The sequence below is a fragment of the Xenopus laevis genome, chromosome 5S (genome assembly GCF_017654675.1).
Source record: "Xenopus laevis strain J_2021 chromosome 5S, Xenopus_laevis_v10.1, whole genome shotgun sequence".
In the NCBI taxonomy this organism is placed as follows: domain Eukaryota; kingdom Metazoa; phylum Chordata; class Amphibia; order Anura; family Pipidae; genus Xenopus; species Xenopus laevis.
The window spans coordinates 132,930,734-132,949,484 of NC_054380.1; the positions used below are offsets into that span (position 1 = coordinate 132,930,734).

General features: G+C 41.5%; 1 protein-coding gene across 3 annotated transcripts in view; it reads right to left on the bottom strand.

Moving 5' to 3' along the window:
* atad2b.S (ATPase family, AAA domain containing 2B S homeolog) overlaps positions 1-17,467 on the bottom strand; it is a 106,847-nt gene extending 89,380 nt beyond the window's left edge. For all 3 annotated transcript variants that reach the window (XM_041565071.1, XM_041565070.1, XM_041565069.1), the window contains exons 1-6: positions 17,183-17,467; positions 5,897-6,051; positions 4,772-4,821; positions 4,413-4,563; positions 2,469-2,571; positions 1,177-1,294 (exon numbers count right to left, since the gene is read on the bottom strand). In XM_041565071.1, coding sequence (XP_041421005.1) covers positions 1,177-1,294; positions 2,469-2,571; positions 4,413-4,563; positions 4,772-4,821; positions 5,897-6,051; positions 17,183-17,287 — 682 coding nt within the window. In that variant the 5' untranslated portion in view covers positions 17,288-17,467. The remainder of the gene's footprint in view (positions 1-1,176; positions 1,295-2,468; positions 2,572-4,412; positions 4,564-4,771; positions 4,822-5,896; positions 6,052-17,182) is intronic.
* Positions 17,468-18,751: the final 1,284 nt, after the last annotated feature.

Here is an 18,751-nt window from a genome sequence, read left to right on the forward strand (position 1 = left end):
ACAGTTAGATCCAATATATCTTATAGGGGGGCTTCCTTTCCTAGCAGATGAATTAGAGCTCACTCAAATAACGGATTCCTTTAAAAACAAAATAACTGCCTTTTGCACAAATTCTGCATGTAGAGAGACATGATGTCTGGTGAGTTTAATAGAGTGAGCTCCAATACATATTCTAGGCAAAAGGAGCCCCCCTATAAGATATATTGTATCTAACTGTCAGTGAATATCTGACACCCAACTGCTGAATGAAGAGAGAATGAAGAGAAACAGATGCTGAGAGAGGAATAGTGAAGGTAAACTTGATCATTTCAAAAACAGTGCAGAATTTTTAATTGATTGTATTTAGAAAGTTTCTTATTTCAGTATGATGAAGCTTTTATTGCATTTTAATTTTTTGCGATAGTTCCCCTTTAGTGTTAATAATAAAACAGGGAAAATGACATATAGTATCAAAATAGCAGACCTGCGTGCATTTATTGTATCATCATATAATCACAAAAAAATTAGGTCAGTACCCATCTGCCCCAGGATATTTTCTCTTCAATTAATACATTATCCTGCTAGAAGCATTTAAGCTCTAGATGTGAATTATGTATAGATGTGCAAGTTGGGAAGCTATTTTTAGTTGTGATCAGTATTGGACTAGATCTCTTATAACCCACCAGAAAACCTGACTTCTGGGCACATTCTCAAAGCAATGATATACAGTGACAAATTGTATCGGTATGGGACCGGTTATCCAGAATACATTTTCGGATAACAGATCTTTCTGTAATTCTGATCTTCCTACCTCGTCTACTAGAAAATCATTAAATAAAGCCAATAGGCTGGTTTTGCTTCCAATAAGGATTAATTATATCTCAGTTTGGATCAAGTACAAGCTACTGTTTTATTATTACAGAATAAAAGGAAAATAGTTTTTAAAATTTTGCATTATTTAGATAAAATGGAGTCTATGGGAGACATAACTTTCCATAATTCGGAGCTTTCTGGATAACGGGTTTCCAAATAACGGATCCCATACCTGTATATATAGGTCTTTCTAAAGACCCACAGTGGAAATAAACATGGGCTGATGGGCAATTCTTTTAAGATACTAGGGGCTACTAGGAGGCCAGTCAGATTGTTTATCTCCATGTTTTCATCAGTTATATTGCCCTGACTTTGATAACTTACCTTCTGAAACCTCTTCCTCGCCTTCAGTGGATTCCTCATGGAGGTTTTTAATTGGATAGCCACTTCTACGAAGGCTTTTTCTTCTCCTCTTAACACGGGAATACATGTCCATGTTCTCCTTAATGCATAAGAACGTTAAACAATTAAACAGGAGCTGCATTTGATCTTTTCCTACCATCTACAGGTATGAGACCTGTTATCCAGAATTCTCGGGACCTGGGCTTTCCCTAAAATGGATCTTTCTGTAATTTAGATCTTTATACCTTAAGCCTAATAGAAAATCATGTACACAATAAATAAATCCAATAGGCTGGTTTTGCTCCCAATAAGATTCATTAAATCTTAGTTTGGATCAAGTAGAAGGCACTGTTTTAATATTGTGAAGCAAAAAGGAAATCATAATCAAATAATCTAATTTTTTAAAAATAGAGTCTATGGGAGACTGCCTGTCAGTAATTTGGAGATTTCTGGACAACTGATTTCTGGATAACGGATCCTAAACCTGTAATACATCAATCCAAAGAATACACACAGGCCTGTGAAGCATGTGACTAGCAAAGCCTAAAACACAGCGAGTACTGTTAATGATTGAAAGTTAATGTCCTGACTTCAGGTTTTTACATTTCAGCCTGTTAAAGGAGACGGAAAGCTAACAAGTCTGTTTATTGTCGATAGATTAGCCACAACAGCATGCTATTTTAATTCTTTAGAATGCTTTTCCATACTTGAGTAAACTGCTCTAGACACTCTCTGTTTTGGATAGAAGCTGCCATATTAGCTTGCTGTGACATCACTTCCTGCCCGAGTCTCTCCCTGCTCGCTCATAGCTCTGAGCTCAGATAACAGCAGGGAGGGGAGGAGGGAGGGAGAGAGGAGCAAACTGAGCATGCTGAAGCCATAGCTCTAGAGGTTTATGCTGAAAACAGGAAGTCTGATACAGAAGTCCATGTATACACAATAGAAGGAAAGAAATGTGGTGTTTCTTTTGACTCAGAGCAGCATTACTTTGAGGGTTTACTATGTATTTATATAGAAGTTTCTGATAAAGCTTACTTAGTTTTAACCTTTCCTTCTCCTTTAAATATTTATAGAAATACTGAATAAAAAAAAAAAAAGAAAACTTTCCAGATTTGGAAACAGAGCTGGTGACTACAATTAGGAGTGCTCTGTTTTCAGCCTTCATTAGGAAACATATGAAGCACTATACTCTTACTCCTTGTTCCACGCAACATTCTGTAGTGGCAAAATTGCAGTATACAAGTGTATCTTTGCTTTGCACTGACACAACTTACAAATTCAGTATCGGTCCACATCCTGAGCCGCTCCACCTCCCTGGATTTGCCACTGCGCCGGATATTGATGTTGTCCATTTCCTGCAATACAGCTTCAGCGGTGCTATAATGGGATATAGCACAGAAACATTAGTATAATTACTTGGAAGTCAAATGATTGAGCCAAACATCTACACCTATTACTACTTAATGGAGAATAGAAGATGTACAGTAAAAGATTTGATTAGAAAGGTGGCCAAAAAAATAAAATAAAAGCCTTAGTGAAAAAAATTTGTTTTCTTTTATTGGTAGCTGGGGTCAGTGACCCCCAACGCCTAGAAAACCTTTTCAAATTCCGCCTGAAAGAAGAGAGAACAGGAAAAGAAAGCATTATGCAATATAATATAAATAAGGAAGATCAGTTGAAATGTTGCTCAGAAGAGGTCCATCTGTAATAAACTAGAATTTTCCTCATTAAAGAGCACGTGAGTGTCAGTGTTACTATTCGTACACTCCCATTCCATTTTAGAGATGGTACACAGGGATATTTGAGCCACTTCACTTTAAGTAGCCCAATAAATGCTGCCCCCAAAGTGCATAAAACGAACAACCAGACACGGCAATGACCAAATATGTACATTATGGGGTGGCCCTTCAGTTTTGACTGCATCACTTCCAAAAAATTCCAACTATATACAGTGATCCCTGAAATTTGGAGTATACAGCTCATCAGATTCTATTTATACAGAGTGAGAATACGTTTATAACAACATGAACTACATTTTAGAATTAGTCTGGTGTCCAGCCACATTACTGTTACACACATTTGTGCAAAGTTCTGCAAATTCTTGATGGTACAGACTATAAACTCTGGAAAATTGTAGAATATAGATATAGTTTCATGAATAGACTAAAAGTCGAATTTACAATCTCTCTAAGGTTAGCATATCCAACAGAAGCATTATCTAATTACTCTGAAGAGAGTGGGTTCCAAACATTTTTATTGCACTCAAAATAAGGAGTATAGTGTGAATACTCTGCAACCATAAACATCAAATCATTCTAAACGCAGCACTGCCAGAGGTATCCAAGAGAATAATGTACTTTGGGGACAGTATGATTCTACCGAGTTACATTTACAGGTAGGCTGATGAAGCCAAGATGTTTCTTGGATTGAAAGGCAGGTCCTGATGCTATAACTTCTAGGAAAGGACTGTAGAATAGCAGGTATAGTAGGGAGAGATGGTGCCTATAGTAACAGTGGGATAATAGTCTCTGGGAAGGGAGTGTGACTGTGGGATAGCAGGTATAGTAGGGAGAGATGGTGCCTATAGTAACAGTGGGATAATAGTCTCTGGGAAGGGAGTGTGACTGTGGGATAGCAGGTATAGTAGGGAGAGATGGTGCCTATAGTAACAGTGGATAATAGTCTCTGGGAAGGGAGTGTGACTGTGGGATAGCAGGTATAGTAGGGGGAGATGATGCCTATAGTAACAGTGGATAATAATCTCTGGGAAGGGAGTGTGACTGTGGGATAGCAGGTATAGTAGGGAGAGATGGTGTCTATAGTAACAGTGGATAATAGTCTCTGGGAAGGGAGTGTGACTGTGGGATAGCAGGTATAGTAGGGAGAGATGGTGCCTATAGTAACAGTGGGGATAATAGTCTCTGGGAAGGGAGTGTGACTATGGGATAGCAGGTATAGTAGGGAAGAGATGGTGTCTATAGTAACAGTAAAGATTAAAGCTTCCGTGAACATACTGTGACTTACCATGTATTGCAAGTAGTGTGGGTAAATGACTCAATGTACAGTGCCAATTAGACTAAGAAGAAGGGCCAAATTGTAAAGTTTAACTATCACTATAGTCAGGTCTATATAAAATGTTAACAAAGAAAAAAAATACTATCCTTGGTGTGCGCTCAGTCTCAGAGCAGGCACCTTGATGTATATTCACCCATTCTTACCTATTTACAAGCTGATCAAATAGTAAGCTCTGATTCAGAGTCTCAAATCTATTGCTCTTGGGCCTGCAGCTTCTTCGAACTTCCCGTCCATTAATACACGAGTGGTCTCCACTTCCCTCCTTCTCCACAAGTCGTGGGTGGCTTCTAAGAGCTAAACACAAGAAACAAGTGTTAAAAGTGACATTAAGAATTGCACAGGCATATTTATTAGCATTCATTTTGCAGATCCTCATTCTGCACTCTGGCAGTTCTAGATCAGGGAGTTGACTCGTTACTAAAGAAAATGCTACAGGCAGGGATGAAATAGCTTATTCAAACTCTCACTTTACCCAGTATAAACACGAACAGGTTATACTTACATAAATTACTGTGGCTGTTTGGTAATGTAGCACCAGTTGGAGACGATAATCTAAAATATAGACGCAAATGTATTAGACACACTGATACTCTGTAGTGAAAAATGGTTCCATTAATTTATGTCAATTTGGACTACCAGTAGTTCTGATCAGAGACAGTTCTGATCAGAGACGGTTCTGATCAGAGACGGTCCCTCTACAATGATGATGCAGACATGCCATTATTTATTTCAGCACTAAATAATAAAGTGGTTCAGCAGACTGGAATGCATATAGATAGCATAGAAAATGAAACGGCTCTTAATGGAGAACTAAACCTTAGCCCATTATCAGCGAGGGTTTAGCTCTCCTTTAAAAAAGATTAACATTTCAATTAAAACAGCATTAAAGGACCAGTAACAATTTTTTTTTTTAAATTCGCTAGTATAGAATGAAAAAAAAAAAACCACAAAGACAAATTCAACTTTTAAATCTTTATTAAGAAATAACTTAGCGAAACTCCGCTTGCGCTCCTCTTCAGAAAAGGCGTCATGGTGACGATCCATCATGTGGCACTCGATTTCTCCTCCCTGGCTATCTCCTTTAAGGACGGCAGGGAGAAGAAATCGAGCGCCGCACGATGGATCACCTTTTCTGAATAGGAGCTCAAGTGGTGTTTTGGTAAGTTATTTCTTAATAAAAAGACTTAGAGATTTAAAAGTTGAATTTGTCTGTTTTTTATTTTTTTTTTTTAGTAGTTTTTTTTGTGTAAGTATATAATTTTTTTAAAAAATACAGGTATTGTATGTATTATCCCTCTATTACAGGGGCAGTATGGCAGGTTGACTGTGCTGCAGGTTAGGGGGGAGGCCTCTGCACGTATATATGCTCTTAAAGTGACCTTTACTCACACAGGTGCATGTAAAAATGCCAAATGCAACATGACGCATTCCACCTGTATTTAGCACTTAATTACACCCTTGTGGAACGCATTAAATCAAATCACTTGCAAGAGCATTCAGGACACAAAAATAAGCATTTTGCCCAAATTCAGCCTCAGGATTGGCCCTGTAAAGAAGGCAAGCCTCACTCTGAATTACTAGTAAAAATCCAACATTTTTCATGTAAATAAATACAGATCATTATTACCTTGACCTCCTGGTTGCAATACTCCAGCCCTCTCGCTGTTTGGCGGCACGAGTTTGGGGGCTTTCTTTACACACGGGTTCAACATGTTTACAGGGGCGTTTGGCAGGAGGGGACAAATGGCTGTCACTCAGACTACTGTCGCTGCAGGGATCCTTCTGTTAAAAAAGAATTGTGAAATTGTTTTTTTAAATTATATTCTAAAAATCTGTATCCTGTTTTAGAGTACTGCGCGGAACCAATTTCTAAGACCGGGACCCAACCCGAACCGCATATTTACCCACTTTGATCCGCTACCTGACCCCTCTGACCACCATCAAACAGGAAGTGCTGCAAAACGGAAGTAATATCATCAAAAGTTGGCGGGACAGAAACAAGTTTTTTAAAATTTTAAAAGGACTAAAATATAGACAATATAACATAAGAAATTTAGATGAGACCCGCACCTGAATATCCTACCCTCATTCCCCAGGGTACCCGCTTTTTTTTTGCCGGTATCCATCCCGATGCAGGTCTCTATCCTGTTTCACACAGTTACAGATTTATGGGACCTACCCAGCACACGTGCCCATATTTGGGAATGGGCTTGACAAAAATCTTTATCAGAAATTAAGAAAAAAAAAAACCTGATAACTGAGCTCGTTAATTTTATTCTGGGTGGTGGGAAAGGCGATGGAATATTCAAAAACACATTTTTGCAAAAAGTATCATTTATATTACAGGTATGGGATCAGTTATACAGAAACCCATTATCCAGAAAGCTCAGAATTACAGAAATGCCTCTCCCATGGACTCCATTTAATCCAAAAAAATCCAAAGTTTTAAAAATGATTTCCTTTTTCTGTGCAATAATAAAACAGTAGCTTGTACTTGATCCCAACTAAGATATAATTAATAACTATTGGAAGCAAAACCAGCCTATTTGGGTTTATTTAATGTTTATATGATTTTCTAGTAGACTTAAGGTATGAAGATCCAAATTACGGAAACATCCGTTACCTGGAAAACCCCAGGTCCCAAACATTCTGGATAACAGGTCCCATACCTGTAGTGCTGTCCAACTGCCAGCCTGCAGGCGACCCCCCATTGTGGTGTTGTCCACAGTGGAGTATCTACTGTATATGGATTTGAGGATGTGTTTTAATAATTATAAATGAAATTCTTCACATTTGAGCAAAGAGTGATATCCCTGCAGTGAGCATCAAACATTTGGTTTTTTTTTTGTGCTACCACCATTAACGTGGACACGATCTTGTGGTTTAAATGCGTGTGGTTTAAAGTGGGTGTGGTTTGGAAATAGGGTGTGGTCAACACACCAGTCTTTTAGATCGATTCAGCATCTTATATGCCTTTGTATGGGGGCTTCAGATGGGTCTCCCCCATCGATATCTGGCCAAGATATCGATTGGGGAGGTTTGATTTCTCTGATGATCGAGGCATCGGCTAGTAGATGAGGTCCTACGACCCGTCAATGGCCATTCTCTTCGTTGTAATCCAATCCCTAGGGTCAAGCATTCGGAAGAACCGGATACCGCCCTGCCGTTGTTGGGTCATATCGGGGAAAGATCCTCTTTTTTGGTGACCTCTCCAAATGAGCGTATCTTATAGTGTATGGCCACTTTGGAAGGTCTGTTCATATAACGTAGCTTGCATTATTTTGGCACATTTAATTTTTTTGACCACTGAACACTCCTGCCACCTCCCATGTTTCCAGCCTTTGACTTGAGTGGCCTGTTACTGCAGTGATAGGGTTTTGCTCCACAAAACATGAAGTATGTGCTTTATGGAGCCTATATCTAGCTCCTATCTACCTATTACCGGTAATCACAGAGCAGCATCAGTGATTTCCCAAATAACAGAACACACTTGTTTTTAGCAACTTCCTCTGTTTGTTTAGATCAGTGCTGTCCAACTTGGAGGCCCATGAACTGGATGTGGCCCTCCAAGAAACGTTTATGGCCCCCCAGACTGCTGAAGAGCTACAACCGACCTCCTTGGATGATCTTGTTTATTGCAGACATTGTGGCACAAGCTTTCGGGGACCAACCCATAGATGTACCAATAATAATGACCAATATCGGCATAAGACTTGGATATCGGTCGGCCGGAAAATTTTGATTGGGTGCCTTTGAAGGTACCCGATCAGCCATTGTTAGTGCAGAATCGTCAGATACAATTAGAATTATATCGTTATTTATATATTCAGCTCTACATGTGTGTATTGAAACGAACAATCTTTCTTAGAAAGATTTGAAAGATCATAATTGTAACGTCTATGGCCACCTTTAAAGGCCCCCATGCATGGGCCGACAAAAGCCGTCGACAGACTTGAGTCGGCAACTTATTGACCCGTGCGTGGGGCCATCCGACGGGCTTCCCAGACAGATATCTGGCTGAAAGTCGGGCAGATCTCGATCAGGCAGGTTAAAAAAAATCCAACTGGGTCGCGGCCGCATCTGTGCGTTTATGCAGTACCGCGATCCGACCGCCCGTATCGGATACATTATCAATGTGGGCATATCCGGGAGAGATCCACTCGTTTAGTGACACCGCCAAACAAGCGAATCTCTGCGTCTATGAGATATAAATATAGATATATGCAAACCAGCCATTTCTCAGCCTGTGTATATCAAGCTCATTTAGCACAGGCAACCAAATCTCAGGCATACAGTACTATACATTCTGTATACTAAATACCCACTGCAATAAATGACAGAAGAGCTTGAGAACATAAACAGAATGTTAAACAACCAACATAGTATCAATATCATGCTCATAAAATATGATAAGATGAACTGTTAAAGTGGATTTGGCATAATAAACTGGTGTGGGCCATGCATTAAGCATTACATGCGACAGCGGGGGGGGGGTCCTCACTTGAACTTAGGCCCTGACATGGGAGAAGATCCAGTTTCGCTGATCTGGTCTCACGTGAGTATAAACAGAACTCACATTAACAGATTGTAGGAGTGAGATGGGGTTAAATTCCTCCTTACTCTGGCCACGCTATTACACCATTCTGCTGCTCTACATCTACACATTTGTACATACATTTATATAATGGGGAAGTATCACATGTTATGAAACTGCATACACAGTAATCCTCTGCCAGAAAGGAACAACCTTCAGTGTTAACCATTTAAATGATCCACAAGGGCAATAATTTCTCTTAAAATGTTTATTATATCTATAGTAATAAGTCAAATCAACGGGACTTGCTGTATTTTTTTTTTTGAAAACGTTCTGCTAGTCATCCGACTGGCTCTCAATTTGCAAAGGGATAATGTCGCAAGAAAAATCATTGTATTTCATAATACACAAATAAATAGTGCTGCTCCAGCAGAATTCAGCACTAAAATCAGTTTTTTAAAAAATATATTTAATTTTGAAATTTGGCATTGGGCTAGACATATTGTCAGTGTCCCAGGTGCCCTCATGTCATGTGACTTGTGCTCTGATAAACTTCAATCACTCTTTACTGCTACACTGCTAGTTAGAGTGATATCATCTCCCTTCCTTCCCCAATAGTCCATGGCCCGTGAACAGCGCGTGAACAGCGCGTGAACAGCCCGTCAACAGCCCGTCAACAGCCCGTCAACAGCCCGTCAACAGCCCGTCAACAGCCCGTCAACAGCCCGTCAACAGCCCGTCAACAGCCGTCAACAGCCCGTCAACAGCCCGTCAACAGCCCGTCAACAGCCCGTCAACAGCCCGTCAACAGCCCGTCAACAGCCCGTCAACAGCCCGTCAACAGCCCGTCAACAGCCCGTCAACAGCCCGTCAACAGCCCGTCAACAGCCCGTCAACAGCCCGTCAACAGCCCGTCAACAGCCCGTCAACAGCCCGTCAACAGCCCGTCAACAGCCCGTCAACAGCCCCCCGTCAACAGCCCGTCAACAGCCGTCAACAGCCCGTCAACAGCCCGTCAACAGCCCGTCAACAGCCCGTCAACAGCCCGTCTTTTGGTTTTTTTTTCATAATGAAAGACAAGTGAAGCAACTATCCACTATATTTAAATTCACTTAAATGGTTTCAAATTTTAAATGCAATTGCTTTTTGAAAGCGGTAGCTGGAGGTTTACAGTCTATGCACTGCTGGTCCTGATTCTTGAAGCAACAGAGTAAAAGCCAGCCGATTCACAAACCTGAAGGAGGACAGGCCGGATATCTTGTTTCAAGAGTCAAACCAAGAGATCAGAGATCAAGGACAGAGAGACACTTCTTTCACAAACAGCATTACATTTTGCAAATAACTTTAAAATAATATTGAATTACGTATATCAAGGAAGTTGCTTAGAAGGGAGGAGATCTCCGCCTTTAAGAACATTTGTACAAGCATAGGGGATGCAAGTGACAAAATATACACATACAATAGATTCCAAAATAGAATGATTGGAAGTGAAATTAACTCAAAGGAATTGTTCAGTGTAAAATAGAAACTGGGTAAATAGATAGTCTGTGCAAAATAAATAAAGTTTCTAATAGAGTTAGTTAGACAAAAATGTAATGTATAAAGGCTGGAGTGACTGGATGTGTAACATAATAGCCAGAACACTACTTCCTGCTTTGAGGCTCTCTTGCTTTCCACTGATTGGTTACCAGGCAGTAACCAATCAGAGACTTGAGGGAGGGCCACATGGGTCATATCAGTTGCCTTTGAATCGGAGGATCAATTGCAAACTCGTCCCATGTGACTCCCCTTATAATCACAGACTAACTCAGAGTTAGAGAGCTGAAAAGCAGGAAGTAGTGTTCTGGCCATTATGATACACGTCCAGTTACTCCAGCCTTTATACATTATATTTATGCTTAACTAACTATATTAGAACCATTTTTTTAATTTTGCCCAGTTTTTATTTTTATACTGAACTGTTTTGCCAAAGATGTTTAACAAAAAACACTGGAATACTTGCCCTTTAAATGGGGCTTTGTACAAGTACAAGTACAAGTTTTTCCATATTTTGGCAAGAGCAGGAATAGTTAAGGAGGTGCAGCCAAGTCATAGCTAGCACTGAAGGAAAGTGAAGAGTCTGGCATCCAACCATTACACTGATCCTGGACAAGATTTGCAGCCTGACTTGGCAAAATCCGTACTGGCAGCAGCACAAGATGTAGTCAAAGTGACGAAATGTACCTGCAGCTCAAAGTTACAACTATATACAGAAGAGCCATAATCATGTGTTAGTTAGTCTCAATGTTACCAGCCAGGTGTGCTGAATCAACAATAAATAAGCAAATTATTAATCTTAAAAGACATTTAAACCAAAATGAATACTTGAGCAACAGCTAGTTTATATAAGCGATGCACTGAATCCCGGATTCGGTTCTGGATTCGGCCTTTTTAAGCATTGCTTAGAATTTTCTTTCATGTCTTTTAATTATGCAACATAAACAGAAGGTGTAAGCAATGAGCGGGTCTGTAGGAGGGGTGCAATGCAAACTCCACACACAGCTAGTGAGGCTACAATGGAACCTTATGTGACCTCACTGGATGAAATCCAAGGGCAGATAGAATTTCTATCCTTCCACGCAGCCCAAAACCCATATAAACATTGCAATTAAAGGGACCCAGACAGCGGAGTAATACTTGTAAATGTACAATTTCTGTGGAAGAACCTACATAAAGGCTATATAAGTAAGTGTGCATATAACAATACACAAGGTGGAGCTGAATAAAGAACCACACATGGGAAACACAGAAGGTGGAGCAGAGCACAGAACCAGACAGACACGTTTCCACCTCCAAATGCACAAACACACTGGGAACATGGACCCACCTTTATACAGGTATGGGACCTGTTATACAGAATGCAAGGGACAGGGGGGGGTTCTGGATAACGGATCTTTCTGTCATTTCGATCTTCATGCCTTAAATCTACTAGAAAATCATATAAACATTAAATAAACCCAATAGGCTGGTTCTGCTTCCAATAAAAATTAATTATATCTTAGTTGGGATCAAGTACAAGCGACTGATTATTACACAGAAAAAGGAAATTGATTTTAAAAAATTTGGATTGTTTCATTATAACGGAGTCTATGGCAGACGGCCATTCCGTAATTCGGAGCTTTCTGGATAATGGGTCTCCGGATAATAGATCCCATACCTGTACAAGGAACGGTTTTATTATTACAAGGAAAAAGGCATTTTTAAAAAAAAATATTTGATTATAATGGAGTCTAAGGCGAGCGGTTGTAGCTGCGCTCCCCTGCGTTCCATTTTTCTGCGTTTTGCCGCAGGAATAGATGCATTACATTTTTCCAATGGGGCTGTACTCACACAGGTGCTTGTAGGCGCCAAACGCAGGTTGAGACGCAACATGCTGCATTTTTCCTGCGTTCGGCGCCTACACGTGCCTGTGCGAGTACAGCCCCATTGGAAAAATGTAATGCGTCTATTCCTGCGCTCCCCTGCGGCTGAACGCAGAAAAACGGAACGCAGGTAAAAACGCTCGTCAGTAAGAGCCCTTAGGGAGACGGCCTTTCCGTAATTTGGAGCTTTCTTGATTAACGGGTTTCCTATAGCTGGATCTGCTATTGGCTGGGTAGCAACAAGAACCTAAGGAATTTAAAAGTGTCAGCGTGTGCATCTGTAGGTGCATTGGGCAGGTGAATGCATTCTCATGTGCAGCAGCCTCTGCTTTACTTATTGAGGAGTGTGTTGGAAGCAACAGATCTCCAGCTCAATCGCTGCCATTTAAACAGCGGAGCAAAAGGACACAGATTGGCATAGGTAGCATTATTTATTTGTATATCTTAAAGGGGTAGTGTGATATTCTGAGACAATTTGCAAATGGTCATCCTTTTTTATTACTTAGGTTTTTTTTTTGCTTTTTATTCAGCAGCTCTCCAGTCTGCAATTTCAGCAATCTGGTTGCTAGGGTGCAAATAATTAGGGCAAATAATTGAAAAATATATAAAAAGTAAATAAACCTAATTGAAAAGTCGTTTAGAATTCTATAAGTTAATTTAAACTTGAACCAAACCTTTAAGGTGCATGAGCCACCATACAGCTTTAGTTTACCTTTAAAGGGGTTGTTCACCTTTAAGATAACTTTTAGTACGATGTAGAGAATGATATTCTGGGATAATTTGCAATTACTTTTCATTTTTTATTTTTGAGTTATTTAGCTTTTTATTCAGCAGCTCTTTAATTTGCATTTTAGGCAATCTGATAACTAGGGCCTAAATTCCCCTAGCAACCAGGCAATGATTTGAATAAGAGACTGGAACATGAATAGGAGAGGCGATCAGCAATGAAAAGTAGCAATAACAATACATTTTTAGCCTTACAGAGCATTTGTTTTTTTTTTTAGAAGGGGACAGCGACACCCATTTGAAAGCTGCAAAGAACCAGAAGAAAAAGACAAATAGCTATAAAAATAAATAAATAATGAAGATCATTTGAAAAGTTGCTTAGAATTGGCCGTTCTAGAACACTTGGGGGCAGATTTATCAAGGGTCAAATTTCGAAGTTAAATTCGACCATCGAATTGAAATACTCCGACTTCGAAAATCGAAGTCGAAGTTTTTTTTGCATCGAATTTGGGGTTCCTGCGGTCTAAGTAAAATCGTTCCAATCGAACGATTCGAATGATTTCAGCGATCGATCGAATGATTTTAGTTCAACTTCCAAAAAAAATGCTCTACAAGGTCCCCATAGGTTAACATAGCACTTTGGCAGGTTTAATTTGGCGAAGTATTGAAAAGTTTTTTTTTTAAAGAGACAGTACTTTGATTATCGAATGGTCGAATATTCGTACGATTTTACTTCAAATCTAATTCTTAGTCTAAGTCGTAGTATCCAAAAAATTACTTCGAAAATTCCCTCAAATTCACTTCGACCCTTGATAAATCTGCCCCTAAAAGTTACTTTAAAGGTGAACCACTCGTTTAAGTTAAATTATAAGGTTACACGTGTATTGTTACTGCAAAATGTTTCTATTCAGGCCTCTCCTATTCATATTCCAGTCTCTTCAAATCAATTCATGGTTGCTAGGGGAATTGGAACCCTAGAAACCAGATGGCTGAAATTGCAAAAAATGGGAGAACTGCTGAATGAAAGGCTAAATAACTGAAAAACCACAAATAATAAAAACTGTCTCAGAATATCAATCTCTACATCACACTAAAATTTAACTCAAAGGTGAACAAACCCTTTAAATTAACCACCGCCAATTTCCCCTTTAATCGGCAAATCTATTTGGTTTCTAGAAGGTTCTCCACAAACTGTTGCGATTATAAAAAGCTGCAGTTCAGCAAGAGCCACGGGGTGCAGAGCAGAACAACACACAATGAAGGAGCAAAGTGGGAATTTCACAAGACTGTGTTGCACTTCCAACAAGTGGCCACTAGGGGTCACTACTCCAGTCTGCTCAGCAGCTATCCCTTTGTTTACAATGGAGTTATGCGCTGGCCCCAGATGAACTTGGATGCTGTGAGTAAACTCTAGATTAACATTCAATCCAACTGAAAGCTCCTACAGCCTTGTGTCCTGGGCTAGTCCAAGGGCCCCGCCTTCAGAGCCTGGCCTTAACCCCTTCCCAGCTGGAGATATAGTAACACAATATACTGCATTGCTTTTCGCCTGAGGTTTTAGATTAATGCCAATAAGAACATAATCCTACTGGCCTAGAAGTATCACAGAGAGCCTGGGTGAGTCAATAACAGCGACATTTAAAGGGCTCAGGGTCAACCTACCTGTATCAGATGCATAATAAGCTTGTAAAACTCCCTAGTACTTTGCAAATCCTTATACGTGACTATAGGGGGCACGGTGTTGCCTATATAAAATACTAGCAGACCCCAGGTTATTCTAGGTCACCTCCCCTAGGCATATTATATTATGCATATTGTTGTGCAGTAACATCTCTCTAGCGCAATATGAATAATAAAGGGCAAATAAACCTTAAAGCAACAGTAATGACAAAAACTGTTTTAAAGGAGAAGGAAAGGCTAAAACTAAGTAAGCTTTATCAGAAAGCTCTATATAAATACACCAGTAAATGCTCAAAGTAATGCTGCTCTGCGTCCTCTGTCAAAAAAAACAAAACACACCACATTTCTTTCCTTCTATTGTGTACTCATGGGCTTCTGTATCAGACTTCCTGTTTTCAGCTTAAACCTCCAGGGCTAGGGCTTGAGCATGCTCAGTTTGCTCCTCTCTTCCTCTCCCCCTCCCCTCCCTGCTGTAATCTGAGCTCAGAGCTATGAGTGAGCAGGGAGAAACTCAGGCAGGAAGTGATGTCACACCAAGCTAACATGGCAGCTGCTATCCTAAAGAAACAGAGAGCGCTTATAGAGCTTTTTACTCAGGTATAGTAAAACATTCTACTGAATAAATAGAGTGTTATATATTGCTCTATTGCAGCTAATCTATTGGCAATAGAATGCCTCCATAGCTTTCCTTCTCCTTTAAATATTTAGAATATAATCAACTATTGCCCTGCACTGGTAAAAATGGTGTGTTTGCTTCAGAGATAAGCTTACATAAATAAGCTGCAGTATAGCAATTGGGGCAGCCATTCCATCTCAAAAAAAAGAAAAGAAAGAGAGATTATGCAAGTTATACTTTAGATAAACTCTTATCTGCTATGTAGCCTGTTCTTGTTCAGACTTAACGGCTTCCCCCATGACTACACAACAGCTTATTTATATAAACTATAATAGCGTTTCTGAAGCAAACACACCAGGGCAACACTACATTAGTCGGATTACTTTAAAACACTATCATTTTCTGGAGTTACTGTCCCTTTAAATACATGTATGTGCCAGGGCAAAGGCTGACTTGGGAAAGGAGGGTGCAGTGTAGCAGTTGGGAGGTACCTGGGAGGGGAACCTAATGGTGACTGCACTGTTTGTAAACTTTACTTCCCCTTTAAGCACTGTGGATCATTGAATGGATGGCCGGCTCTTTGATCTACACCAGGGCGAAAATTTGCATGGCAACAAGCAGAATGGCAGATCAAAGAGTCAACGCTACTGAAGGGTTAAAAGCAAATGTGTGATTGGCTACTAGAAGCCGCAAACAATCTCCTGTTGTGCCCTCCCTACCCACCCGCTGCCCCTGCTGATATGAAACAAGAGAGAAATTCAGGGACAGACAGTTATACATTATATATACACAGCTCTGCCCGTCATACCATCTGTCACCAGTGAGGGCGCTGTACTGGCTGCTTCCCAGACACACACACCACAACAACTTTTGTTCTTCCCTGGCAGATTGAATTTAACCCCTCACCCAATCACATAACCATGTACTGCACCCACATCTACTGCACCCACATCTACTGCACCCACATCTACTGCACCCACATCTACACCCTCTCCTGCAACCTATGGCTCCCTGGCACCTACTAAACTTCACTTACTCCACCGTGGTCGTTATCCCACCCTAATCTCTGCCTTGCACCCCCTGCATGCCACCCTAACCTCTGGCTTCCACCCTAACCTCTGTTTTATACTCTCTGCCTTCTACCCTAATCTCTGCCTTCTGCCCCCTGCATGCCACCCTAACCTCTGCCTTCCACCCCCTGCCTTCCACCCCCTGCCTTCCACCCTAACCTCTGCCTTCCACCCCCTGCCTTCCACCCTAACCTCTGCCTTCTACCCCCTGCATGCCACCCTAATCTCTGCCTTCTACCCTGTCTGCGTTATACCCCCTGCCTTCCACCCTAATCTCTGCTTTATACCCCCTGCCTTCCACCCTAATCTCTGCTTTATACCCCCTGCATGCCACCCTAATCACTACCTTCCACCCAGCTTCCAATCACAAGCTTTCCCTAAGGGCACAAAGTCCTGTGGTCTCAGAGGTGCTGGGGCACAGAGTGCTTCACTACCTGCTATAAAAGCCGTGCAGAGCCGGGGGAACACACATTGCTCAAGTTTGGGGAGGTAGAAATAAGGGGGTGCTTGGCACACAGAAGAAGGAGCGTTATGAGCCCACCAGTCACACAGCAGCAGTCAGGAAGCTATAAAGGAAGGCTGCAGGGAGTTGTAGTTGAGCTGGAGGCACACAGGAGCAGTGACACAGGGAGGCAGCAGAGAGGGGCATTAAAGTGAGAGGTAAAACAGGCATTCCACAGCACACCTATAAACACACAAACTGGTGTCACCTGAACCAGGAGCCAATCCCAGCAGCTCTACACCTGCACTACAACTCCCAGCATTCCCTGTCACACCTGGAACATCACTGGCTGCCGGGAGGAGCAGTAGAACATGAGCCGCGCATCCCTGACCTACAGACACGTACAATGAGTGTGAACGAGAGCTCCCCCCGCTTCCCTCTCACCTTTGCCGGCTTCCCGGTGGGCCGGTTCTGACTGGAGCGGGTGCGGGATGAGATGAACCTCCCGTCCGAGCCTTTGAGCACAGAGCTCCGCCGGGTCCCCACCATGTTCCCAGACCGGATGCCCTGTCACCCCCTGTTCCTATCGGCTGCCCCGAGGCAGCGGCACTAGTTGTCTTTCTCTCCCTCGGATCAGGCACAGCCGCCGCCGGCCGCCATTTCCCTTTCTCTCCTAAGCCAGACGCGCCGCTCTTTCCTCCAGTCAGTGGGTGGCGCTGCTAGCGACCATCATCTCTATGGCTGTTAAATGCCGGGTGCCACGTGACCCGGATAAGGGCGGCCTCCTGAGCCATCTTTATTTTGGGCACCAGAAATTTCTTTAAATAGAAGTTCTAAAAATATCATTTATGGTTGCCCTGCACTGCTAAAACTGATGTTTGCTTCAGAAACTCTACTATAGTTGATATAAACAAGCTGCTGTGTAGCCATGGGGGCAGCCATTCAAGCACAGGATACACAGTAGATAACAGATAAGTACTACTATAGTTTATATAAACAAGCTGCTGTGTAGCCATGGGGGCAGCCATTCAAGCACAGGATACACAGTAGATAACAGATAAGTACTACTATAGTTTATATAAACAAGCTGCTGTGTAGCCATGGGGGCAGCCATTCAAGCACAGGATACACAGTAGATAACAGATAAGTACTACTATAGTTTATATAAAACAAATCTATGTATAAGCGCTCAGGCCCAGACCACAGCCGGGCCACGTCGGCCATACACCCTAGGCAAGCCGGCCGGTTGTGGCGCTGGCTTAGTGCACGAATTTGCTTTGCATGCACTAATTAGAGTTCGGGCACATCTGAAGAGGCAAAGGGAAAAAGGCACAGAGAGTCAGGCAGAGAGGGGATCGGACTTGGAGTAGGCGACAGAGGAGGTACGTGCTTACTTTGCCTACCCCTAGTTCCAGCCCTGGCCCAGACTGACAATCTGTTGGTTCTGGAGCTGTAAATTGCCATAGAGAGTCACTAGTTATGGGGCAGGAAGGAGCTGTTTGGGCCTCTGTGTATTGAAATGCAATGACCTAGCATACCTCCCAACATTTTGGAAAGAAAACGAGGGACAAAAAAGTTGCATGACGCAGTTTAGCAGTTTTTTTGACCACATCTGTTTTTGTGGCCACAACCCCTAATTACCATGTTCATTTTACAAAATTTGGCATATTATGAAAGTTTAAACATATTTTTGTGTTTTTTTCAGTTTTTACAGTTTTGCTAATGAAGGTGAATTTCCCTTTAAGCTGTGAGTCTAACTTCTCCCAAGGGACCTGTTTCCTTAATTGTTACAATTACTTATTTGCTTAACTCAAAATTGTTACAAAAGTGTCTTATCGGCAGCTGTGGCTTTTCGGGGCTCTCTTCCAAAAGCCAATTAAGTTAGAAACTTTGTTTCCTTTTCTGCCTGTTCAGTGCAGAGAAAATCTGGACTTTTTAGTTCAAACGACGGACTACGGGTTGAGCTGTCAAGAGAGGGACAGTCCCTCTAAAAATGGTACAGTTGGGAGGTAT